The sequence below is a fragment of the Aplidium turbinatum genome, chromosome 4, assembly GCF_918807975.1.
Source record: "Aplidium turbinatum chromosome 4, kaAplTurb1.1, whole genome shotgun sequence".
Taxonomy (NCBI): Eukaryota; Metazoa; Chordata; class Ascidiacea; order Aplousobranchia; family Polyclinidae; genus Aplidium; species Aplidium turbinatum.
Genome location: NC_137475.1, coordinates 31,668,827 through 31,696,537, shown reverse-complemented (window position 1 = coordinate 31,696,537; position 27,711 = coordinate 31,668,827). Strand labels below are relative to the sequence as shown.

General features: G+C 36.0%; 1 protein-coding gene across 1 annotated transcript in view; it reads right to left on the bottom strand.

Annotated features, from left to right (window-relative positions):
* Positions 1-1,941: 1,941 nt before the first annotated feature.
* The window catches only part of LOC145769686 (diacylglycerol kinase beta-like), a 33,201-nt gene continuing 7,431 nt past the window's right edge, over positions 1,942-27,711 (bottom strand). The window contains exons 5-24 of the mRNA XM_082581363.1: positions 25,628-25,732; positions 25,382-25,468; positions 23,256-23,399; positions 22,681-22,730; positions 22,238-22,312; positions 21,791-21,910; positions 19,162-19,279; positions 11,268-11,356; positions 10,899-11,015; positions 9,336-9,434; positions 8,864-8,936; positions 8,056-8,182; positions 7,544-7,704; positions 7,131-7,220; positions 6,552-6,715; positions 6,187-6,342; positions 5,904-6,078; positions 5,407-5,524; positions 4,984-5,044; positions 1,942-4,414 (exon numbers count right to left, since the gene is read on the bottom strand). Coding sequence (XP_082437489.1) covers positions 4,307-4,414; positions 4,984-5,044; positions 5,407-5,524; positions 5,904-6,078; positions 6,187-6,342; positions 6,552-6,715; positions 7,131-7,220; positions 7,544-7,704; positions 8,056-8,182; positions 8,864-8,936; positions 9,336-9,434; positions 10,899-11,015; positions 11,268-11,356; positions 19,162-19,279; positions 21,791-21,910; positions 22,238-22,312; positions 22,681-22,730; positions 23,256-23,399; positions 25,382-25,468; positions 25,628-25,732 — 2,237 coding nt within the window. The 3' untranslated portion in view covers positions 1,942-4,306. The remainder of the gene's footprint in view (positions 4,415-4,983; positions 5,045-5,406; positions 5,525-5,903; positions 6,079-6,186; positions 6,343-6,551; positions 6,716-7,130; positions 7,221-7,543; positions 7,705-8,055; positions 8,183-8,863; positions 8,937-9,335; positions 9,435-10,898; positions 11,016-11,267; positions 11,357-19,161; positions 19,280-21,790; positions 21,911-22,237; positions 22,313-22,680; positions 22,731-23,255; positions 23,400-25,381; positions 25,469-25,627; positions 25,733-27,711) is intronic.

The window sequence follows — 27,711 nt, the reverse complement described above, 5'->3', positions numbered from 1 at the left end:
CAAGTGTGCGGCGTATGCGTACATCTCTGCCCAATTGGGAGTAAGCGTTCTCATAACCGCAAGAACTGTGTAGCGCGTTCATCAGTTTGTTTTAAGTGCAACAAGAAAGGACATTGGGCGATAGTCTGTCGAAAGAACGGGAACAGCTCTGGCCATCAAGCAAATAACACGGCGGCAGCATCGATTGATATTCAATGTCCAGCGACCAGTACCGGTACGCCCTCTCAAGGTAATGTCTGTTCAGCAAAAACTGTGAACAATGACTTGAAACAGTCAACAATTTTTATAAACATTGCTGGTCATGAACTGTCCGCTCTAATTGACACCGGAAGTTCTAAGAGTTTTATCAACGAACGATCAGTTAAAGACTTAAACCTCAAAGTTTTTCCGGCAAGGCTCGAAGTGACGATGGCTCAAATGTCAGCCAAAAGTCGAGTTCTCGGTAAATGTGTAGTAAACCTAAACATTCTTGATCGCACGTATAACAACGTCGAACTTTATATTCTAAAGAACTTATGCTCTGATATAATTCTTGGTTTAGATTTTCAAAGCAAGCATAAGCGTTTAGTTTTCGAATTGGTTGGTCCTGAAAATGACCTCATCATTTCACATAATATGTCTGGGACATGTGCCGTAGCCGCCGCCCAAGTAGAGTGTCCATCATTATTTTCAAGTGTGAAATATAATTGCAAACCCGTAGCGACTAAATCTCGGAGGTACAGTCATAATGACTTAAAATTTATCGATTCAGAAGTTAACAATTGGCTTGCTGAAGGAATCGTTCAGCCGAGTAATTCGCCATGGCGTGCTCAAGTAGTCGTAGTAACAAATCCTGAGTCTGGACGTAAAAGACTTTGCGTCGATTACTCGCAAACAATTAATCTATTTACTGAACTCGATGCTTACCCCATCCCCCGCATCGAGGACATCGTGAACAGTCTTGCACAGTACAATAGTTTTGCGACTTATGATCTTAAATCAGCCTACCATCAGATTCCTTTGCTTGACCAAGATAAACCTTATACTGCCTTTCAAGCTGGTGGAAGATTATTTGAATTTAATCGCATGCCATTTGGTGTTAAAAATGGTGGCCCAGTATTCCAACGCATAATGGACAACGTTGTTGCTTCGGACAAACTTGAAAACACGTACGTGTACTTTGACAACGTCATCATTGGCGGTCGTAATTCTGAAGAACTAGAGAAGACCGCTGCAAAATTTCTACAATCCATGAAACGACGTAATATGACGCTCAATAATAACAAAACCGTCTATGGTGTGGAGAACATTAACATCCTGGGTTACTGCGTAGGAAATAGACAAATTAAGCCCGATCCTGAGCGTTTAAAAGCTCTTTGGGATTTACCACCACCCACTTCTAAAAAATCGCTACAGAGAACAATTGGGTTGTTCGCCTATTACGCTAAGTGGGTTCCGGGCTTCTCTGACAAAATACAAAGGCTAAAGGGAGTTGATGCCTTTCCTTTAAGCACGTTACAAATAAGCGACTTTCAATTCCTCAAAGAAGCTATTGCTAATGCATCCCTTCAAGCAATTGATGAGAACTCACCGTTTACCGTAGAATGTGACGCATCAGATGTAGCAATATCGGGCTAAAATACGACTTATGTCACATTCGCTAGCACAACATAAGACATTATGACGCAGCAATGATCAAATTTTAAGACTTTACTCTTGTACAAATGTACAATCAACCATTTTATTTTTCGTCATTAACGCGTCCGGGACGAAAATGATTTCAATCTTCCATTTATCTTTCAGAAACCACTTATTTAGAACTATCTGGAAGGTTTCAGATGATCCTGTGATCGTATGTACAGTACACTACACCTTCTCCAAAATGTGGACCTTTTCGGCTCAAGAGGGGGTTCCCGGGAACCCTGAGAACCCTCCCTGGCTACGGGCCTGATATTGACAACACTCATTACAATGTGTTTATTGAAAACAATGAGAAAAACATGTTTTGCAATTTCAACAACGTCATCAATAGAGCAATTTCGCTTCAGAAAAAGTAGATTGTAAAAGAACAGAACTTAATAAAAAACACTGAAAAATACCAAAACACAGTCAGTCCTATTAACAAAACAACATTGGCTACAGTACATAAAATACAGTAATTCAAAAACATCACGTTAGTCCATCAAGTAGCCTAATTAAAAACCAACGAAATGCAAGTCACGCGCACTTTACCGCAAGACCATATTCAGCTGTCTAATGACAGTCGACTTACATAGTTACAACATCAAAAATTAACATTTAATAAACGCTAACAACCTTTATGTAATCAGTATATGCAGGGGAGTATTCAGGGGGGCAATTGCCCCTCTCCCACGAAATATTTTGAATAAACATTTCTACTTTTGTTACAGTATCATTCGACAGAGTTTTACTAAAGGTTTAGGTTAGGTTGAAAGAATTCTCAGAATGCACAATTTTAAGTTATTTTTTCTAAATTTTTGTGGGAGAGTGTGCATCGCTTTCGCCAGCTCGTTGCCGGGCTCACTCACATGTGCTATAATACCTATTTGCTCCCCCCAAAAGTTTTTGTTGGCTACCCTTCTGAGCAGTGAGCATATGACTTTTGCATTTTTAGTTTAATGACTTCAACCCAATTTTTATCAAAAATAGGCCTATCAGTGCACCATAAAATCTTTCGATCGAAAAACGTAATCGTAATGCTTGAAAACAATGCAGCCTATCAAATTTGACTGACGGGCTACTTCACAGGTTGCTTTGATTTTCGAAAGTAATGTTTCTCCATTCTTTAAGTAACAATTTATGTCGTCTCAATAAAAGACGGTCTTTCTCAATTGCATTTTGAGATGAAGATATGAAAGGAAAGATGGATCATTGAAAGACAGCATCGCCGATATATTGTGATTTGTGCCACGATTTCACAATAGTAGAATTGTCTGAAGAGTGGATTAACTACAGCAATAAAATGTGTATAATCTGATCCACGGGAAATGCTTTTGATCATTTTTGCGTTATAGACCGTCAATTTGAGTGATCACTGATATCATAGCTCGCAAAATCAGTTTGTTTTGCAATAGTTTGACGTCTGTGAAAGTTGAATATGTATAAATGGCAGATTTTGCTGACTGATAGAAATATAACCTCACAGCTTTGTTGAATATTTGCATAAAAAGCAATAACAGTTTCAGCTTGTTTTCTTTCAATACATCAAATTCATTTAAAAAAAAAACAAACTTTAATTTAAAATTTGACAAGCATGACGCAGATTGTAAAAAGAAATCATGGACGATGATGATGCGAATTTAATTATCTTCAACATACAGCAGTAGCCTACGGTATGTTTTTTTTATAAGAGTTACAGGACAGACAGTCTCAGTGCAGCACTAAGCTTAAATAAACATGACCGATTTCACACATGGAAATCACTCAAAGAAGTGAACACCGAAAAGCTTTTGAAAAAGTGTCACATAAATACAAGTTCTTCCCCGTAGCAACACGACGCACACCACACACACGTCACTGCTTAGACAAGATGAGAAAGCTCATACATCAAACAAGAGATCAACTGCATTGTCAGATTGTTATTGAAACCAGGAAGTGGTGGTCCATCGAGTACTTTTGGTCCAAGCCTGGGATGATTTTAGGGGCCCAGGAACTTGAATAAACTACCGCATATTGTTTTGATGCAGTGCATTTTTCTGAGAAGTGTCTTTATTAAGGGCCTGCAAATCTCAATGGTACCGGGCCCAAATTAGCCTCTCAACGGCCCTGGTTCAAACTCCCCATGTCAATGACAATGCGAATGTTTTTAAGTCAGTAGGCCAGCCTACTACAATTTTGACGTCATATTGCTGAGAAAATACAAGTGAATGCAATACATCTACAGATATTCAAGAGAAATAAATAAAGTTACCAAACGAATAATATGAGAATAGCCACTCGGAACATTTCATATAAAATCAATCGTCTTTTACAACCTTCTAAAAGAACTGAAGTAAAACGTTAATGCAACGAAATATCGACGTAACAGTTCTGTTGAGATTTGACTAAACACGGCCCCAGACAGCTAAAATCCGTCATTCAATGTAAAACTGACGGATTTCTCTGTCTGAGGTGGTACAAAGGAATGCAGCAATAGAACACAACATAAAAGTGCAATAATACGTTTTCGAGCTTTCAACGTCTTACAACGTTAAGATAACAAATTACTACCAAAACTGTGAAGTTTCTTTCTCGTAGAACCACTAAGCTTTTTTCATCAGTGACGTCAGTAAGACCGATACGTTGACGTTATTTTCGGATAACTTCACTATTTGTCTTTCGCTTCTGAGAGACGGAAACAAGAGAACATAGAGGGACGCTTAGAGGAAGTTGGTCCAGACATCATGGGCACCTGGTTCTTATGCGATACGTGGATCTGTGGAAGAGAGATTACAGTACTTTAAATTTTTTGAAGATAGATTTCGTGAAATGATCTACTGGTTAAGTAATAGTATGACGTAACGTTTCACAACACAGCTGGAACCAACCAGGGTTCGTTGATGCTGAGCACATGATTTTTATGTCCCTTTAAGGAGGTGATTTCTGGGTCATTGTAAAGTGACTGAGTTTCAAAGATACGTCTTCGCACAAGACGAAACTAGTTTCAGACGGGCAAGTTATGCGTATTGCACTGTTAAAAGCAGTGACGCAGCTAAAAAGAAAAAGTAGGGGGAAAAACAATTGTTGGGGGGATACTTTAGTATTGGAAATAATCTGTCTGTTTAAAAATATGGCCACTAAATACAGTCAAACGTTTATAAAACGTCATTCAACATGTAATGCAATGTCATTGAAACTTTGTGATAGCGTTTAAATCCAATTTTTGGAGGGGCAAGATAAAATGTTGGAGGGCAATTGCTCTCCCAAGCTACGTTCCTAAAAAGTAACAAGTTAAGTTAAAACTGTGATATGATAACAATAAAACTTTATTAAGCTCAACTTTACCTGGCATGGCACTTGCATCCAAGGCTCACCATCAACTTGCATTGGAAACACTTTTTTAGTTCTAAAAACAAAAATAACATTCATTCAGCGTGAAAAAAGATTTATTTTATTAAGGTAGCACTAAGGTAGTAGCCTTCTAGCACATAATCATGTAAATTGGCATGAAAAGGGGAAGGCTTACGCTCTGCAGTGGGCTCTCACAGGCTGAAAATGATGATAATGATGATGATGAACATTATACAATGACCAAAGCGCATAACAAAGTTATAATTCTTGATTATTAGTAAACCTCTGCTGGCAATCCCAACGTCTCAATCAAGCGATAGCAGACAAGAATACAAGTTTTCCTCATTAATAAAACTTGCACGTCATCAGCAGGGAAAAAATGAGAATGTTGTTTTGAAAAGATCAGGAAATACTCACTTGATAACTATGTCACTTCCTTGAGCGAGTCTCTTTCCGGCCTTCAAACCAGCCACCATTTGTCCTACTTCCATAGCGCCATCTAGCGCCACAATTTCTAGAAGTTTATCTCCGATATCTGAAGCGTATTCAGAAAATTACGGATACAATTTACAAAATTCATTGCGTCAAAGCTGATATACTGTATGTATCTGTAGTACCGGTAATAAAATTAGTCTAGTTTGGAACGTTTGCATTAAAAATTTGGTTTCTTTTGAATAGGGATCCTGAACAACGGTATCTTCTTTGCAGGCGCTAAAATATTGGATGTCCCAGCGTTTTAGTCGATAAGTTTATTCTGATACAAAATAACCTACTGTAGCCATACACCATTTCATGACTCATGACTGGTTGATTTTACTGCAGTCTGTTTACTTTGTTGTTCAATTTAACAGATACAACAAACAAGAAAAGTTGAAACTGCTATTAAAATTTCAGTCTTAGGTTAAGTAATTTACCTTGGACAGCATATTTTAAGTCGTTTTTTTCTTTTTGTTCAACATCTTTAACTTTTGGTTTTCTTTGTTTGGTGGGACCCCATATGTTTGTTCCTCCATACACGCTTGCAATGTTGAGAATGGCAATTCCTTGATATCGAGTTTTTGACCAATTTTCGAGCTTCTTGCCGTCAATCTTTAAAAAAAAAATTTGCAGATAAAAATACAAGCACTTTCATACTTTTAAGAAATGTCTTTTATCGCTATTTAACAACAGACTATAACATTCCGCATTCAAACTCACTGTTATTTCCAAATGCTCAGTGAACTTCTTGCAAGATGCGGCAAAGGTTTCAGTTGTACCAAAGGCGGAATACCAAAGTTTATTCTTCATTCTGCTGTTAAATTTTTCAGGGTGCTTTTCACGCATTTGGTGAAACTTGACACAGATTGAGGCGTCCTAAAAAAATGAAATGAACATGAAATTCAATTACAATATTTCGGTTAAAATGAAATTTGTTTTCTTAATGTTGTGTAAAAAAAAAACTAACAACATTACAATTTTGTTTTTTTATAACATATTACGGCCGTTTATGAATCTTTAATGCATTCAAAACTTTTACAAAACAACCCAAACCTTTTTCGGTTAAAGATAACTAGAGAACGTACCACTCCAATGGAGAAATAGTTGTTGATGATCGACAGGGGCACTGGGTCGCCTGATTCGAGATTACTTTTTTCAGGAGTTACTTTCAAATTCCAACGATCCATCGTGATCATTGTGCTTGCTTCTAATTGCTGAAGGTGTTTCATGACGCTGCTTCCTTCATAACCTTAAAAATAAGATTGATTTATTCTATTTTTGCCTAACAGGACATTTGAAAACAAATTGTGTGTGTTTCCGTCTGATAATTAAGACTGTAACTTATCGGCCACCCCCACTAGTGGGTAACAAACCGACGATGGATTATGATGATGATGATGTAACTGCCAAATATAGTATATATCTATCACAATATCTATCTATCATTAATATAATAAAAATGATTTTTTTTGTTTAAAATATTATTGATATAAAAGATGATTTACAAAGTAAACGGTAGGATGTAAATGCAACACTGCGACCACACGACGACCACCTGATATTGGTTTAATCAGAGGCATACAACGTTCATGACCATCAACATTTCTGAAAAACGTGAATTAACATTTGTATTAGCCTACTACGATTTCGCTTCAAATTCTCACCTCCACCCCAATTCAAACACCTGGCAAGATCGTTGCCTGTGCCCAGAGGTAGGATGGCCACTGGAGGTCGGTGTTCTAACTGGCTTTTATCTGAAAGAGAAAAAGTTGCAGATTTAAAAAAACTCTTTGCATAGCTGCCTGGAAATCAAACCTATCGCTCGTACTCTTTGGTATGACCATCATGACCAAAGCTTTCCACAAACTATTTCAAGTTCTTAAAAATAATAACGTTAGCTGAAAGACAGTGTCTGCCTACAAGTTAAACTCAGACAATGTCTGGTACTCAGCTTATTTCATGCAAAAAAGACGCAATTACCGCGGAAAGCTAAAAATCTGAGAACACTAAACAAAACATCTACATTCTGTTTGGAAATCAATCTGAAGAACATATGCTGACAATGAAACTCGCTGACCTATGCAGTCGAGGACCCAGCCGACAGTTCCATCGCCTCCACAACACAGGACTCTGAAGTTCTGAACATCGTGAAAGAAGTTGAGACCCGGCATTGGACCACCATTACTTAAGTTGTATACTTGTCTGGGGTTGAGTAGACCTTGCATTTTTCTCAGCAACCTAAAAGTTGAAAATTAACGTCATATGCTATTTGAAAGTGTGTGACATGTGCGACACTTTTGTATTCTACGTAATTATGTTCATAAAATTTATACAATTACGTGTATATACCATATTTAAACGTTTTTTAACCATCTCTTCCAGATTAAGATTTCTACTTTTTCAGTGCGGTACTAACAGCAAAGTAGTTGTGGGCTGCAGTACAATAGTAGCCTACATTTAAAACAAGTTTGTAGCACCATGTTTATGGTGATGCTGGGTAATGTGTTTACACCAGGATACCGACTAACGACCACAGGGTCAACAGAGTCGACTGTTATGCTAATCCACTTTCTCTGTAAGTCTACTTACCTAAGTCCTTGTTTTCCTCCACTTTTGGGGTTAATGAACACAAGGAGGGGATGACTGTCGGGTAATGGGGTGATCTGTAGACCCTTGCCGTCCCAAGACATGGAGTTCATTCTTTTGATTAGCTTTACTGCAAGAGTAAAACAGTTTTCGGTATACTTTACAGTGATGTCACTGATATAAAAACACCCTTTTGTGAAAAAGAATAAAATGAATTTATTTTTTACTAATCGAGTAATCGACAGCTATTTTATCGCAAAAAGCGATTGAAATGAGTACAAATTTTCAACTATCGTGTTTACTGGAACGATCGACTTTTTTGTAGAAAATTTCAAAATGAAACTTATCAGGTGACAAGAATGAGCACTTTTGATTTTCAAAATGTTAAGAAGATATCATTACCTGATATTTTAGTAAATCAGCAAAATGTCTGATGAAAGATTGAAACTTCACAATGTAGATATTAACGACCTGCTTTAGCCTGATGCTGCGAGTTCACTGTGGTAATAGCGATAATATCTGGCTAAAACAGGTCGAGAATATTTACATTGTGAAGTACGCAACGATCATGCTGCTAAAGGCGAAACTCGATCTATTGCAAAAGATTGAAATTAGCATTTCTCACAGAGGTCTCGTTCAGATCACTAAGCTTGGACGTTGTCGACAAGTTTTAACACGACATTTCTTGCCAAAAGTCTGTCAAAAATTTGTTAAAGTTGAAACCGGGGATGTAGCTTAGTAGATCCCCGGTTGGAACGGCTGTGTTGACCCGTAAAAAGACAATAATCTTTATAGCGATAAAGCAGCGAACCTTTTTGAGCATTTTCTGAGGTTTCATCGATGGAATCGTTTGTACTGTTTTGCCTTGAACGAGATTGCCTGTCCTGTTCAAAATTTGTATTATTATTTTCGTTACTTTACATTGATGAACCTCTACTCACATACTCTTTACATCAAAGCAACAAGATACAACATATTTTGTTTCAGACAAACTCGACAATACAGACTACTAGAAAACTGTCTAGATGCATAGGCTATGCAGATAGCATTGCTAATGTGGATTCATGGAATGCTGGCATTTGCACAACTATCTAATCTCTTAACATAATTTATTGAATCAAATTCGCTATAAAAGTAGCATCTTTAGTTTATTCAAATATGAGGTTCAAACGTCAGGTATATACAAGGTTTAAAGAGTTTTGTGAAAGCAATTTTTGCCATATGATACAAAACCAACACAAAAATCCGATTAATGTGACAAAAAAATGCTTATGAAATCTTACCAGTAATCCTGGACATATTGAAGTTGGGGGGAGAATATGATTTCGCATTTTTCCGAGCGTGCACTCAGAGGGCATTTGAGAAGCACATTTATCGTGAAACTGTAAAACAAAAGATGAATTAGCACATGATCGCTTTTCGTTGATTCACCGTTAATTAGACGTCATTGTACGTATTTTAACCCTATACAACGTCATCAAATGAAACCAATGCGCAGTGAAATGTCCCAATTAATTCACTTAACATTGATAACAATATCGGACAACAATATCCTTTAGCTGTGAATTTAAAAAAACCCAGATAACTCAGGCACATTATTTTGCTTCTAAGGTTTGATGATTTTGCTATGGAAACGATGGCAGAAAGATATGATGGATAGTAATCATTAAAATGAAAAAAAAAAAAACGAAAACGCATCATTAAAATAGGTAAGAGCTAGATTAATGAACAGTGTGTCGATATTATCGATCACATGAATAACAAAGCAAATACACTCGTAAATAGCAAAAAACGATATGTTTGCCTAAAGTAATATAACTCAACACATCATGGAAGATCGGTTCAGTGCTACAAAAAAGTCTTAATATAGTAAGGATACACTATGAGCAATGGGCATGTTTCAACGAACCAGCCAGGGGTAATTCTATTTTTATAGCATTGATTGCGCAAACAGATACCGACTTGTTTAATGGGGTGCTGCAGGAGCATCGGTTTCTAGTGTAAAAATAGCTATGACATTTCTTTGTTTGTTTTTTTTTTGCTACTTTTTTTGCAAATATACAGCAAAACGATGTCTTTCATACCCACTGGCCACTTCATCCATGCTTCCAGGAGGATTTTTACAACAAAACGCGTTTATTTTAGTATGTTGAACCATGATTGAACAAAGAAGAATTTGAAAATTTATTCTTATCCTTTCAATGAACCAGAACGCAGTTCAGCAAACTACTTTTATAGCTCATTCGAAAAAGAAATAATATTTTTCAAGGGGATTTCAATACTAAAGGTCACTTGCAGTTTCATACAAGTGGACGCAATTACAGAAGACTATGATCACAAGTCCTTGAAGAAGCTGAATAAACAGACTCAGATAAACAGTAATCTGACGTAGAGATCCCTGCTCAATGGGAAGCTGGTAGTAAAATATCATCAAAATTGGTACATCTTCTTCTTTCGTATGATGGTTGATCATTGTTATCAACGCCATCTCCGCTTGCAGCAGACGGCGTGCCGACATGAGACATATGCTTCCATTAATTTCGATTTTGTGAGAGTTCGTTTGATGTTGTCACAACGAGTCCGGTTAATGCGTAAATATTTTTTGTTTTTTTATTGTCTTGATTTTTTGCCTATTCTTTTTGTTGCTAGCTTCACCGTCTATGATTTGAATTAAACTGACCCCAATTTTTTCATTTTTAGTTGTGACAACATAGCTTACATTTGACTTCATTGCATTTCTAATTGGGGTAGTTTTGTCGCAGTTAACAAGTCTTTGAATATATAAGTTCCGTATACTAGTGTATATGGTGTGGGAGTAAGTATTTTTCGGTGAATGTGCAACTCACCGTAGATTGACACCAACGGCAATGTACTCCAGTTACACCTTGATAACTTTTAATGGGCTTCTTACATTTGTCGCATGGTCCTGCGTTATTTCCTTCTATCCAAAAGTGTTTGAATTCCTGCAAATTAAAAACAGAATTATGAAGAAAGTATTGTCGATTCAGCAGCCCTACTTTACATTCATCTGTTAATATTGCACTCCAGTCTGTTTGAAGCCGTCTCTGTTAATTATTCTGTTCAAGAGTTTAGGCAAAGATAAATTTCAACGTTGTTTCCACTGCGACCTCACATTTAAAAAAATGTTAAATTAAAATAAATAGCATCAACCCATTGCAAAAATTACTGAAATATTTGCCAGTTTCAACACTTACGGTTGTGTCGCGTGCAGATTTCGTGTACGTGTGAATGCAACAAGCAGGGACCTTGCTAACACAACGTTCATGAGCGGTATATCTGCAAACTGTAAATAGAGAGACAATGAAAAGCGTGGGATAAGCACAAGTTTAAAACATCTATTTTTCATCGTTCTTCTCTGCGAAGATTTATAAAGGCAAATGATAAAAAAAGAAACCATAAAGCATTAGTAGGCTACTTCAGGGCCTGCAACTCAAGTCAATGACAACAGCAAACTCCAACAAGACGCAACTGCCGTTTTGAGAAAAGAAAAACACAGCAGGCAGAACCTAAGAATAACAAACGGTACTTTTTAGGTCTTCTTTATATTGGAAATTTAAACTTGTATATTTTGCATTATTCTCTGTTTTTATCATTCACTTACACGTAGGTGTTGATGCTGTCTCTTTCATGCTTGCACTCTCTTCAGTTAAAATATTACTTTTGTCGCTGTCTTCAGTAGAATTAATAATCATTTTCATGCTTAACTTAGTTAATAATACTAAACGTGAACATACGAATGACTAGAAATGTAAAAAAAGCATAAAATGTGTGCAATATCTGCGAATAAAAACTCAAGATTGCTTTTTCAAACTGCTTTCAATGCGTTTTTTATTCCTTGCATACCTTGTAATGGGCCTGTAATCCTCACAGGTTTGTAGTCATTTTACAAAGCAAGTGCTCTCTTTTGTATCCAAGTTTGCGTATTTAAACAGCGTCTTTCTTTCCTTCGTTTCTCTCAAATTTTATGTTTCGTATTGCCAGTGATCCTTATTCATTGTCAGATTTCTTTTCCTTATGAGGTCACTTTCGTTCAAAATCGCAATTGGGTTTCCGAAACTCACCGAGGTTAGTTAAGAGAAAGTCTCATATGACAAACTTATGGTAAGCAAAGATTCAGTGAATACCCAATGCAAATTACTCACAGTCACAGACAAAGAATCATCGCACAAACTCCGAGTTATTTGAGGCATATTTACACCAATTTAAAAATGACGTATGAATGAGTTCCGACATACGTTGGTTATTCGCCTAATTAATCCAATTAATTGCTCACACTTTGAGACAACTCCCATTAGCCAAAGATTTCATTTCATTCTAAATTTATCACTAAGATGCAAACGTTTAAAAACACAACGCATTTCCGCATATCTGTACTCAGATATTTCGTTTGAAGATTAAAACCGTTAAAAATCCATTTGAAACACCACTAAGTGCTTTGAGCTCAGAACAAAAGAAATTTTTGAAATCGCTCCATGCTCTTGGCAGCTGTTGATTTGCACACGCTGCCAACAGCATGTCACTTGAGATACAGTTGAAAACAGATATTAATAGAATAATTAATATAATCAACAATTCTCCCTGGCGAAGCTGTGAGAAAGTAGTCCCTAGACTTTAAAACCAACAACATGTTTACTCTGAGTCGATGTTGCATTTTCAATGTCGCATCTGTGCCTTGCTAATTAGTGACCTTGCGTCACATTACACTATGACGTTCACATTGAATTATATGGCAAATTATAACGTCTGGTAACATAGAATGAACAGAAGAGGAAGTCAGGTTCTATGCTTTTATCGAATTAATATTTGACGTATTGTCTGTAACCAAATGATATATGAGGACATAGAACGGCGGCCCAGCCAAATTAAACTAAGCTTTACATACTGTTTGTCTTGCATCCGAAATAGACCACGAGATTGCAACACAACACACAAACCATCATTGTATTTCCCACTTCAATTTTATCCTCACTTGTGGCATTTGTGACTTAAATTTGCTTGAACTCCGACGTGTTGATAATATCGGAGTTTGCTTTATTTGTTCGTATTAGGCTACGTATTTTTCAATTTTTTTTGCATGTGCTAGCTGAAAATGCTTATTACTGTAGCGAACTCGATTCTTAATAAATTACTATAAGAAGTAGATAGTTGTGCAAATGCTAGCACTGGATGAATGCAAAATAGCAGCACCATCTCCAATACTTGGGCACTTTGTTCACAAACTGAAAAAAAATTTATGCCACTGTGGGCTTTTCATCAAAAAATCTATTTTTCTAAGGGGAGCTGCGAGATAAAACATCATTGCTTACTTTATATCGTAAGTGTTAATCCATGCTTCAACAGCATAAATACCTTTACGGTATAAGAAAGCAAGTGGCAATATTGTGTTTAGTAAGTTTTTAAACTGCGGTGAATGTAAGAGCTTGCTGTAACTCAGATGGGCAGGTCAGCTACGGTATTGCAGAAAAGAAAAGATTGTTCACTACACTGTGATTCGATCTATTTACACAGGGAGCCTGTTTACACTTGTTACGATGAATGATACAATCCCCAAATTGTTTCAACCAACTTTATTTCCCATTAAAATTCAAACTACAGTAATAGGCAAAATTATACTGTACAAACAAGACATACCAATCTTACATAGGTAGTCATCTACCTAGAAGGCTTTAGCTAATCGTCACGAATGGTGCTAAATAGCAAAAAAATGATTTCATCTTGTTGTTCATTTCAAAAAACAAAAGAGAAGGCGCAGACATTGCTCCGTTTCACAAAACCTGATATACAGTATATGTCTTGTCTGCTGTTTCACGAGTTTGTAGTGATTGATAATAATCGTTATTGAATTACACAATGCTCTGCGACCATGTGACATTACTGAGTTTCGTAAGTTTCTAGCAAATGAAATCTTGCTGTTTATTAACTATTTTGAGAAATCGCCCGATCAAATAATTGTGCGCTGATATAAATAACCGTACTTTGCACATTATTTCAAAATCGGATTGGATGCAAAACAAGTTAAAGAAAGATATTATCTCCAAAAAGCAATAAACGTTTTTTTTGTGAAGAAACGACGACCACCATGCATTTTAACATGGCACAGTGATTGAATACTCTCCTTAGTTCGATGTTAACAGCCGGAAGTTGGTGTAACGTTTGTTAATAAATAACCACAACTAACGCGAATCTTTGCCTCAAAAAGTTTTTTAAAGTAAAAGATATAATTAGACAATAACTGTCTGTTTACAGCGCTGGTTGAGGTTAATTTAGCTGCCGTAACTCTAAAAACAGTTAAATATATAGGCTACAAAGATCATACAATTAGACTTCTTTAACTGGAGTTTGATTCTTTTGCATTCAGATAAAAATATGTTAAAATACATTTCTTTTAAGGTATGTCTATCAGATTATTTCGCCAAACCAACATTATGCAACAAGAGAAAGTAGACTGGTTTACGATAGTAACGTCCGGTAGCCAGACAGTATGCATTATAATATGCATCATAATATGCATCGTTTTTTGTTTTATTTTTTTCACATAAAATCCAAGCGTTTTGAAGAAGTCCTCAACTGCAGTAGAAAAATATCTTTCTTTCAAAATCATCCAACGATTAAAGAACTTTGAATCAAAGTAAAAAGGAAAGTTTTATGTAGCTGGGTCAAAGATTAAAAAAATGTCGTTGTTTGCATTGATTTAACTTCAATGGATGTTGAAACAGTAAAAGGAAAAAAAAGTTGAATCACACACGGATCTATCTTGTTTGATGAGTTCTAAAAGTCGCCCATGAATCTACATAAAACGGGCTTGGTATTTGCTTTAGGTATCCTTACTGCAATATCAACATATCAATACAATCGCGGTCTAAAAAAAAATCAAAATCAACATTTTTTCTATTCAATCGATTGATCAGCATCGTGTTTGGTTGAATATGTCATCATCTGAATTCATAAAGCGGTCTTATTATCGTTTTCTTCTGTTAATCAAACGTTGCAAGAAAGGATACGTCAAGTTAAAACATCAAGGTTAACGCACAGGGGACAAAAGTTAAGATAACGTTATTTCAGCGAAATCTGCAAATGCCAGCGAAAGGTTTTGACGATCAACCACTGTGGGGGGCGATACGACTGTGATTCACAGCCACAGTGAAACCTCTTCCACGCAAATTCAGAAATTCTTTCTACAAAGATTTCTTTGACCATTTAAAAATTTAATCTATTCTAAATGATTAAAAAATCGATTCCATCAGGAAATGGACCCCCCACTGCTTTGCCCATCATGTGCGTTTTTCTATGAAACTTTGGAACTGTTAAATGGTTATCAAAATTTTGCTATTTTCAATCGTTTTACAAAAAATAAATTCATTTTACTATCACCAAAACAGGTGCGGTTTCACAAAAACTTGAAAAAAGGTTTATGCTAAACCATGGACTTCTTAATAGTAGGATCCTACTAGCAAGAAGTCCATGGCTAACCTTCGCTGGAACGCAGCTGCCTGACAATGAAAAAAAAAAAACGTTTAAATGCAACGAAGATTGATCAAGCAGATTTCTTACCCCGGGGGCATCAGCTGTTTGTTCTTTATTTAAAAGTTTTTTGTTGGCGATGTCACTTGACATTCTCTAGTACTGTTGTGTTGCGCAAAGGAATATATAAATAGGACAATGGGTGGTGAAGCTTGTGCGCCTGATCTTTCAATCGAATCCCGTGACAATGTTAGGAGGAAGTTGGTGAAGATATAAAAAAAAAACAGATTTTGTATGATTTAGAATTATTTTGCAAATGGTTTTAGGGGTTTTTTAAGTAGGTTTATAGTAATACACTTCCAAAGTGTTGAAAAAATCTCACAAGTCTCATTAAATAGTAGTCAACTTTACTACGACCTAATTTTTGTTTGGATAGTGACGTCATCCAAAAAGTTGAAAAGGACAGTAAAAATTACCTAATGAAAGCCTGATAGTTAGTACATGCTATGATGCTCATGATCACATTTGAGTTTGCACCCCATCTACTGGTGTTAGAGAATAAGCAAGGTAACATGTGATCATTTGTTGTGGTCGCAAAAAACACGTACAATATTGAAAGGTCTTTTGAAAGTAGGTCTTATTTCTATGCGTCACTCGCAGGTAGGCTCCATGGAGTAAACTAATAAAAACTATGTTTTTGTTAGTAAATATAAAAATATCAATAACCTCTTAAGTATATGACGAAGCTCCACACAAAGTGAAAATTACATGACTTTTAACTCTTTTTTATCAGTTTGAAGAAAACGTCTGAAAAGACATTGTTAACTGCGGACAATTGCCAATGTTTCGACCTTATGGATCTCCTCAGCGCTGTGATTTGAGAGTTTTCTTAGATTGCTTTAAAGTTTTGGATGAGATGATAGTTTTCAAGAATAAATAATAGGCCGAATGAAAATCAATTCAAGTTTTAATTTCGGACTTAAGCGAAACGTAATGTTCCCGCCAATTTGAAGGTGTGATTTTTTGAGATACAGTAAGTAGTGCTAAAAAATGGTTTAAATTTGTTAAAAAATAAAAACTTGAAAAAAGGTAGAAATTTCTAGTGTAACGTCACAAAAAGATTTTTTTTTTTATAGATGCATTGTGATGTCACAAAAAGATCACGTGAGTTACAAAAATAGTTAGGCAAAGTTACTTGATTGCGGTAAAAAAGTAACTCATTTGATACGGTACGTCATTAGTATGCAGGTCAACAATCTTTTGTTTTCCTGCCCTTCTGTGGAGATCGCATGACAATAAGAACGGCTTGCAAATAAATAAGAAATAAGCTGATTAATGATTATGTAAGCTCAACTAAACGGTTATCTAATTGTAAACTGAGCTTCCCAGATAGCCGCTTCAATCGGTCAAGATCGAATACGGATCTGATCAGATGAAGCGGCTGTCTGGGACACAATTTACTGACTAGGCCTACCAGTATTATCTACGTGACTTTAAAAAAAGCCTTCAACGAAAAGTTTATATTTCTATGCTGTTTTAATAATATCAACTGTATTGTTTTTGTTAGTCTTGCAAAGCCTGCTGGTGCGTTGCGTTCTGAAATGACTTTGCCCGTGGTAGGATTTCTTTCATGAGTTTTCTTTGCCTACCTTACTCTTCATGTTCCTCTCCAGACAATCAGCACTTTTGATGACGCAACAAAGTCGATCAACATAGAAACGTCTTTTTATCTTGTTTTTTTTATTTATTATTTTTTTACTCATGTAAATTGTTAAAAAAAATTCATTCGCTTTCTTCTCTCTTTTTTTTTTTCTAAATTAAAAAAAATTCTAATAAGGTGTTGTGATCGTGCCATACTTTAAACTGATTGTCCTGCTTTCGTATCATGCACGTTGTAACGTCCGCGTTTTGTCGCTTCTACCTTTTTTTAAACCTCTGTTTGACATATATTGTTTTTCATTGTGATGGTCAGAAATAAAAACAAACTGAACTGTGTTGTACTTATAGAGTGTTGCATCTAACTATTCTAACAGAACCATGAAGTACGAGTTCCTATCAATGCTAGAAAATCCGAATTGTCACACTGATGCAAACAACTTCAGCACAAATTTCCCTTTGACTGGAAACTTAGATAAGTACAAAACAACCAAACAATCTCTTTCTGTTAAGTGTACACTGCAAACACAGTGAAATTTTATGTTCACAAGCCCCAATTCAAAGACAGTAGGCCTAACTCTAGCGTTTCAGTACAACGAATTTATTTTGATGTAAAACACAGGGTGACATAATTACTCAACGAAGTATTTTATGCTATCGCTTCAAAAGTGCGGTTTCTTCAGTGGGTATTTACTCAAAAATGTTAAAACTAAGCGATTCCGCATTTGTGACCACGAGAAAGACGCAGAAAAAATTTTAATACTCGAGCGAGCTGAGCACCATGACCTAACTAAGCCATGCTGTGTCCTGTGATCGCCTGAATCACCCGCAGTTACAGTAAAGCAACATTGTTATAAAACCAATGACAGATCGACCAACCGCGTCCTACTTGTGTTGCATTTAAAACATGCAGAAGGCTTTGCTGTGGCAAGTACGAGTAAACTGCCGACTGAAAACTAAACAAGCCAAATGCCGGAAACTAGGTACAAGTCTACCGTGTTCAAGATCTTCGATTGGAGATGAATACCATAATTACCATATGCATCAGATCACGCAGTTCAAAATTGGACGTATAGAAATATGAGTCACAATTACATTAAATACTTAAAAAAAGTTTGATCAGCAAATTGAAACGCCATTTTAAAACAATCACCATCAATAGAATGACGTTTACCACCGGCGGATGCCATGACATACGTGAAGAAATATTTAGATATGCAAACTGGTTCAGGAAGAAACCTGACACGACAAAAGAACGTCAGAAACCGATTTGTTCAACCCAAGAGTAATAACTTTCACCAACTATGTAAATCTTTAGGCTACTCGATCAAAACTGACCGATATCAAAAGCACTAGAATATCAACACAGCGCTAGTATAATGTTTTCACTACTGCATAGTGCACACGACAGGCTGTTCTGACTTCATCAAAAGAAGTGCAGTAGTTTGGCTTTAGTCAACATCTTAAATTTACTTCGGTCAAGCTGCTATCATCAGAATGCCTCTTGCTTCAAGGTTTGAGATGTGACAAAGCACTTTAAACAATTATAAATCACGACAAACGAAGTTTAACATCTTCTTCGACATCTTTTACCTATCTCACACACACACCAAAAATACAAGTATGATATGATGTCCACAGTCGTTCAAGCTGTACAATTTATCACCGATTCAATAAAATACAGTGTTTCCCAACCTGGGGTTCACTGCCTCTTGAGAGATAGTAAATAATATGTTAAAAGGTTTCTGTATAGGCATTGACTTCAGCAAAAACTACTAAAAATTTTAAGCAATAAAATGCATTTATGTAAAACAAAAGTGATTTCGAAGATTTTTCTCTCATACTTTGGAGTTTAAAGGTCATCAACTCATCATACTTGATGATGATTGTAAAAAATGTTACGTGGCTATAAATAGGTTAGAACTACTAATGTAAGACAACAAATAATAACCAACAACAAAGAGCACTTACATGTGCAAGACAATCCTTGCTTTCCGACACCTACAAGAATGTTGAGGCAATAGTTGCAGTAAGCTGGTGAACGGAAGTGCTTCAGCCGCCAAGCATGAGTGCCATCATCTTTGATGTTCTGAAGTAACACAGCAATACCTTTACAATCAATTTGTGTGATGGAAAATATAGTTTTTCTCAATTTTTTGCATATGCTGCAGAAAATTAAAGAAGTTTATGCCCTATAGCCTATATTCGATTGCACATACTGGTGAAATGCATGTTTCTAGGTCATGTAAATTTTGGTCTTTCAAATTTTTATCATACGTGTGCATTCAAAACAAACTTAATTTTTTTGTTTTTTTTATAAAGGTTAAAAAGGTTTAACCGAAAGCAGGAAAAAACCTGCACAGGTCTATAGACTGGTATAAAGGAGAAATTTTGCTAGAAACTTGGTCACTCAAGAAAAAATAATGATACAACATGCGGTAAACATTCATGACTCACAACTGCTTTCATCTTCCTGAAGAAGAAAACACTTTAGTTTCGTAAATGTTGGCGTATACATGAGATTATTGTTTGCACTTTGCTATAGGCATGAGTGGGTGGCACTGGGTGAATATGTATGTTCCATGTTAGGAATCATTATGATTATTTACTTGTTGTTTCATGTGTAACCAGTGGTGATGAGTGTTCTTCAAAGCAACCAGACGTGTTGTTGATTATAAAAAAATCGATATTCTCGGTCAATATTTCTCGAACACACGGGGATTCATTATGCTTTGTTTTTGAAGCGTTAGAGATTATAACCTATTTCTATAAATAGCTTTGTATTTTTCTTTGTTTAGAAGTTAATATAATAAAGAATTTGGCAGGTGACTAAGAATTGTAATCAATATTTAACATGGCAGATCATTTTGGAAAATGCAATTAAACATCTATTAGGCCTATATTGAAAATACGCGAAATTTTTTTGATCAGAATAGCGTTGGTTCTGGAATCTACATTATAATAGCGTTGGTTCTACATCATAATACCTACATGTATGATAATGAAAAAAAAAATTTTTCTCCAAAAGAACATATTCACACAAAAACTTGTGCTGGATGCAATTCATCTTGTTGTGACATTGGACTTGTAGTGACTTGTTGTAACAAGGCAATATGGTTCTCACGTTTCCGGTATTAAAGAGAAACGTTTTAATTTTAGTAGGCTACTGTATAAACATAAACGATGAATAATTTTCAGGCTTTGCGATGCAAAGTAGAGCAAAAAATAATTCGCCACAAGAAACTGTGTGGTTTCTCTCACGTACTCATGATGGAAGCAGCAAACTGTTGAAAACGAAAGGCCTCAAAGTCAATTTTGATGCTTTTTGCTGTAATCGGTGAATATCTCGGCTTAACCACATGAACAAGTGCTTTTTTTCATTTAAACTAGCTTTTTCACTGTCGCTTTAAAGACTGCGTAGTTCTCCATAACTCTCCGTCAATCGGTTACATTTTGAGATATTAGACTAGGAACTGGCATTTTGAAAACCCTACATTGCACATGTAGGCTACATTTCCCATCTACACTTGTTATGTCTGCACAAAGTTCTCAACTTACACCCAATATAACAACAGCTGTAGATGAGAACCTATTAGAGTAAATGGAGGTTTGTGCTTACGGAGGTGAGAAAACGTATCAAAAACTGCTCACCTGTCACATTATTGCAAAAACAAATTACAAAAATATATTTATGCAAAAAATATTATAAAAACTGTTTATGCAAAGTTTCATGAAAAAGTAGGTCCAGTCTTTTACATTTGACTTTCCCGAGGCAATTCACCCATCTTTGTGACGAGGTCCTCAAAGCTGTCTAGTATTTTGGGCGAGACTAGCCGTTTGGCAATTTCCAGATGCTTTCACAATCTGTCTGTTGCTTTTTATTGATGCCAACTTAAATCAATGTCATAAACCCGTTTAATTGGCCAGGTGTAAAATAAAAGTGTTTTATACGTTGGTATTGTTAAAGTAGAGTATATACCAGCCGAGTAATTAGTCAATTTTACATTGTTAGAAAGACTAATTGCTAGGTGCATCTGCAACCATAACAACCGAAACACTGACATCTGCCACGGTAGCAAAGAACAATGTCAATGCACTTCATGCATCCCTCATGCGGATCTTTTTTATATATGAAAAACCACTTGGTGGTGCTTAATTTTAGATGGTAACAATCCTCAAATTTCAATTCAGCTGCAAAATGACCTGTGCGATATAATGTTACATCAGATTTGTAGGATAACTTTGTACTCACAGTTTACTTAATTAACTGAGTAATAGAGTTTCGATGGCCTTCTGTAAGACAAGGGCTCATACATGTAGCGTCACTTGCTTTATATGCAAGTGTGTATTTTATCAATTACATAATTTGAAGTGGGAAGAAATTATAGTGCTACAAACATATGATAAACCACAGAGACCGAGTTCAAACATCTTTCTTCACAGACACACATCTTTCAATAAAAACTACTTTGTTGTTGATCAACAACAGTCAACTGCTTTGAAGAATGAAATAACTTTAATCAAACCAACAAAAAGAGGTAGCCTATTGGGTAGGGAAAGATGATATTTATTACTATAGCACAAAAACTAAATAACCTACCGTTTCCAGTCCAAGTAGAACAAGAAGTGGGATTGTGGTTAATCCTCCTTCAATCCATTCATCCAGAGTCACCACTCCATCTTTGTCGTAATCAATCTCATGCAGCATCTCTTGGAGAATCTAGACAACAACACAACATTGACTGATACTTGGTCTTCTTTGTAATGAGTCCTATCAGTATGATGTTCTAAATTATAATAATTAATCAATATAGTAGCATTAGACCGAGACCTACTCGTCAAAGTATAGCCTACATTTGTATTGAATAGAAAGTCAATAGACCTAGTATGACTTTCTCAGGTGTACATACCAGAACTTAAAGCACAATGATATCACTATGGTGTCTTCAAACGTATTTTAAGAAGTTCTTTGGTTTGAAACAAATAATATGGTGTTCAGAATAAAATCAAACTACACTGAGTCAATAAGACTCTCTGCGACACCTACCGGACGCAGTTCCGTGGTATCCCATTTCAGATATTCAGCAACTGTCATCATTTGAGTTACGATTCGTTCCATTTCCTATACACAATCACATAGACAATTAAACAAAAACAACGGTCAGACACAGTAATACGCAAAACAAATTGGTATATATATTTTATTTATCTTATATTGCAAAAACAGCAAAAACATGTAAAATGTTTATGAATACCATGTTCCTGCAGTGATATAGTCTGTCGGTCAGGATAAAGCAAGTTGAACTACTTCACAACATTTATTGAAGATGTTGTGGCATGCACAGACTGTGTGTGGTTCGGATTCAAAAGACATTTCAAGAGTCTTTTTTTGAAATTTAGAAATCAAAGTAGGCTAAACAAGTTTCAATGCAAAAAAGAACAAAATTTCGAGCCAAATCGTCAAACTTAGTCGGTCACGAAGTTACTCACCACGCTATCAAGACTCCCGTTGTCGTCAGTGTCGTACAGCTTGAATACAACTGCAAAGAGAACAACAAAATAATTTTACTTACTTTGTTTGTTTGTAAACTCAAGGTCAAAAATAGAATGACATAACATAAACCGTCACTTTAAAAAAAAAAAAAAAAATCCAAACAAACAAGGACGTGGCACGGTGCATTTTTAGTTACAGGTAGTTTTCTAACACGATCCCGCCGTTAACGGACCCAGGAAAAGCTTTTCCACATGCCTCGCAAAAAAATATTTAAAAAAAAAATCTAGCTTGCTTAACCACACTGAATGATCTAATCAACGGTGTAGGAAAATCGTATAAAATGTGCGTCTGAACATCAAAAAGTAGGCTATTAGTCTATTACCAAAAGCCAAACAAGGTAAAATTTCTCAAAATTCTGCAGAGGCAAGCCCCATACCCTCACATATTTACTGGCTTGGAATTCAATTTTTACATTAGCTATTCACTCTGGCAATTTCTTTGATCTTACGTATAACTACTTAAAGTGATTATTTCATAAACAAAGTATCTGAAATAGTTTTAACAACCTTACATTTAAGTTTGTCTTCCGGGGATCCCGTTTCTAACAACGAAAGATGACAAACCATGTCCTTCAGATGGACAACTTCTTGACTGTGAGGCCGTTGGCTCAGTTTCGATGGAGGTGAAGAAAGTGGAGGATCAATTGAAAGTTTCACTGAAATGCGAAAATAAATTATATAGTTTTTCAGTTTTTTAAAACTTATCTTAATTCAGTTTTTTAAAACTTATTTTAATGCTGCTGATTAAGTGATCTGTTTCTAATATTTTTTTTTACGTTTGATTGATCGCAACTTACATTATGACGACCTTCGATGTAGGCTACCTAACGTTTTGGTGTAGCGTAATTGTTCCGCAGGCTCATTTGCTATACGCGCGGAGTCATATTTGCTTGTCGGCTCCAGGCAAATTTGTTATTGTGTTCACGTTTCGTTTAATTTTTGCTTGCGCCTTTACCTGCGAGAAAGGCGCCTTCTCAAAGGAAAGGCAAAACTCTTTAGTTTTCTTTCAGTTTTATTGCAATGTTAGATGTCGTCCGGATTGCTGCGACTTAACATAAGTTCAATGATTTGGTGTTTAGTATAAATCTATTTTTAATCCTAGTTTGGTAGAGAAAACAAAAATAAATAATGAACAAGTTGGTGATGGTCTGAAGTCTGCCAGAAAAGGATAGGGAGACTTATTCGACAAGCTCCCTGAACGCAGCAAGTGTCTTTCGACAGCCTTGAGGGACGCTCCAGTAATATTGATCAATATCACTCAGCATATTAACGAAGTAAAGTTATTCAAACGAAGACCTACACCGCCTTGTTTGATAACTCTCTAACAACCACTTAAATTCCAATAGTTCAATCTTCCAATCTTTACTAATTATATGACGTTGTCAATAACGGTGTCCGACGTTTTTTTCGTAAACAGTTGTTCGACAATTGTTCGTAAACAATTGTTCGTAAACAATTGTTCGTAAAATTAATTCTTCGTAACACAATTCTTCGTAAAGCATTTCTTCGTGCATGCAATTGACCGTAATACTAATTGTTCGTAAAACAGTTACAATTCTTTACGAACAATTAATTAGGGTAGCGTTTATGCTAGAGATGTGCTAGATGTGACGTGCTGTAGACGAGCAGACAGAGTGTAGAGTCCCTGATTCAGAATGGCAGCGAAAAAGGAAAGCCAAAACTTTTGTATGGTGGCCAGCTTTATTACAAAAATTATAGTGCACTTAACGCACAAGGGAAGAAACTACTTATTGGAAATTTGAGCATTTTCAAAGGAAATGTCCTGCACGAGTAACAATAGGGGCGCCGAAACAATTTTTGACTGGGGGGGGGGGCAGGATTATGAAAAAGGGCACTTTTGTTGCTGAAAGGCCAATTTTTTTAAAACTTTTAAGATAAGATATAGCGATAATGCTCATCTATCAGCTCACCATCGAGTAATGATACAAATGTCCGGTATACAAAGAAGGACATCATGCTATGTTATAATGATGTAACCTACTGTGTTGCAGAATTTGTGCTGTGAATATTATTTTAAGCTTTTGATTAACGATTTCAAAAATATTTTCATTGTCGAATATCTCGAAAACTAGAGCCAATTCGAAAAAACTAAGTGTATTTTCGGAATCAGGGGCCTTGAAATACTTTAAAATGACTCTCACCTTTATTTGTGCCAAATTTTTTTGGTTGGCCTGTGTTAAAATTAGGCTAAAAGCGAATAGCAGAAATTGTTATATTGCAAAATGTGCAGTAGCTTACATGACTTTGAAAGAGCACCATTGCCCCCTGTCCCTCCATGATGCCCCCCTGCCCCCCGCTTCCGGCGCCCCTGAGTAACAACTGAAAATTTGTTCACAAACAATTGACCTATCACCTGTTTACGAACAATTCACTATACGAACAATTGATGCATACGACGAAATGATTTACGAAGAATTAATTTTACGAACAACTGTTTACGAACAATATTGTTTTACGAACAACTGTTTACGAACAATTCACCTATCCGTCAATAACATGTAAGCTTCGCAAAGCGACAATGCCGTTAAACTAAAAGAAGTTAGCCAAAGCGATAAACGAATCGTTGTTCTACGCTTAAACTTCCACAAAGAATTCCTCTTCAGATCTTCGCACCTACCTTTGTTATCAATGAAGTTATTGGTAGAGTTGCAGTTCCTATCGTTCGTGTTGATCCCTTCATCCTTAGAGTTGTCATCCGCTGACACTATGAGCAGTAATATTGATATAAGATTTTGTCGAAGAGTAATCACAGTAAATAAAATCTTTACAGCTTTTCATCCTAATTGAAATCAGCAGAAGGTTCCCATTTCTAACTGTAATTAAAACTTTCACATTCAGCTGAATTTTTGCTTTTACCAATTACCTTCTGAACATTTCTCTGGGGAAATCAAGGTTGTTGTCTCACCGCCAGATGGCACACATGCTACAGTTGGCGCCATTACCTGCATTACGTTTTCAGCAATTTGGCCTGAAAATACAATGAACATTGTCAATTATTCTGCTGTGTTTCAGCTCTATTAAATATCAGGCTACGACGAACTTACTTAAAAAGTGATAATGAATCGATACATGATAATTGTTCAGTGATCCAGCGTTTAGAAAAATCAAGGTTTGTCATAGACTGACTACATGAAGGTATCTATCTAGATGAGGTACAATATATGATTCATAAGCTACCTCCTTATCTCTAGATAGCCGTGGTTAATTTCTGCAAAAAGTAACCAGTGCCTTTATGGAATAAACTGCAATAAACGTAAGCCCTCCCTTGTCGTGCACTCATGCTATCATAAAGTTTCAAGGCAAACATAAGCAGTACAAATTTTGGCTACATTAACCAACTTTTACACAGTTTGTAAATGAATTAATCTGTATTGTGAAGTACAAGTTGACAAACGTTTGTACAACTCACACAGCCTAATTCAACAGATTCGACAGTTTACTTTTTTCTTTATCCAAACTACAACCTTGAAAACGTGCGGTAAATCGACAAAACTATAGCAACTGAGCGCTTGCAAAACCTGATATATTGCAGCAGGTAGGCCTACTGTAGCCTATAATATTAATATCCCAAGTGAGGTTTAGAGTAACAGTTGTTTTTGAATAATTTTTTTACGCAGAAAAGTAAAATCAACGCAAAAGACCAATTAATCCAGTCGATAAATTGGTCGTTATTAACGTCCTCTTAAAGTCTACCGAATTAATATGAAAACCACTGACTGGGTAGGTGAGAGAAAATATGTCACGTTGCTTTTAAACGGAAACCAACATTAAATAAAAATACAGTAAGACTTCTTTGTCCACAAACAAAATAACCTTTGAAACAAACTTAAGAAAAAGCTAAAGACAGACCAAAAGAGAACAAAACATGGTTGAAATAAAATCAGTTTATATGTGGATGGAAGAAATGCAAAATAACCAAAGTTTTGAGGTTTTGTTGACAACAACGTACAGAAAGTATTTCGAAATAGCGGAACTTGCTTTGCAACTTTCAAACAATATGAAAATGTAAAACGCTTTAGTTTAATGTTCCTGATGCCATAAGTAATACTAATAACACAACGATCTCACTCCCGAAAGCGTCGCTGCTTGGGCGTAAAATTGATCACGTCATTTTAGCTTGCGCGTACGGGAACATAGGTGGTGTAGAGTAGATCCAACCCCAGGAAATCTTAGCAGACTGTCGCTTGGATCAAATCCACGATACGCCACTTGCTGTCACGAAATTAGTACCAAAGGTCAAAACAGTAATGAAACAAAAACAGGTAAGTCACATTCACAAAAAAGCACACCCATGTGTCTTTAAGAACATTATTTGTCACGTCACGGCTGAGACGGTTTGACGCATTGCATCGTTTTCTAAATAGAATGGTAAGTTATATACCGTGCAAAAGCAAGCTTCGTTCAGTTGCTTTATTTTTCCTTGGTATGCGAGCCGGTTTTATTTAGGTTTTCATTTTGCTTGTATTGATCGAAATGACTGAAAGAATATTTTTTTCGGGTGAAAAAAGCCTCTCTTGAAACTCAATCTTGGCTGTTTACAAAGCACTTTTAAAGACACTATTTTGAGATAACAAGTTTTGCGGTTTTTACTGGGTTATTTATTGCCAGCTGAAGTGCTGTATCGTGGAATTTCAACAAGAGAAAGTTTCTACCTTTTTGCGCATTAGCTATTAATATCACTTTTAGTCACGAGAAGTTTTTATTCTACTAATTACAATACCAAACATCACTTTATCAAGTAGCCTCAAATTAAAATTACAGTCCATGTGGCCCCTTTGTTATTTCAGCTTGTTCAGTCTCTTATTTTTTCAGTTTATTTTATCAAACAACAACAAGGCCAGTCTCACAACGCTCAATTATAACTAAAACAAAATACTGAGTCATCAAAATTAATAATACAAAGCGAATGATACACATCCGCATGTCGATTCTCAGAACTAGTAGCTC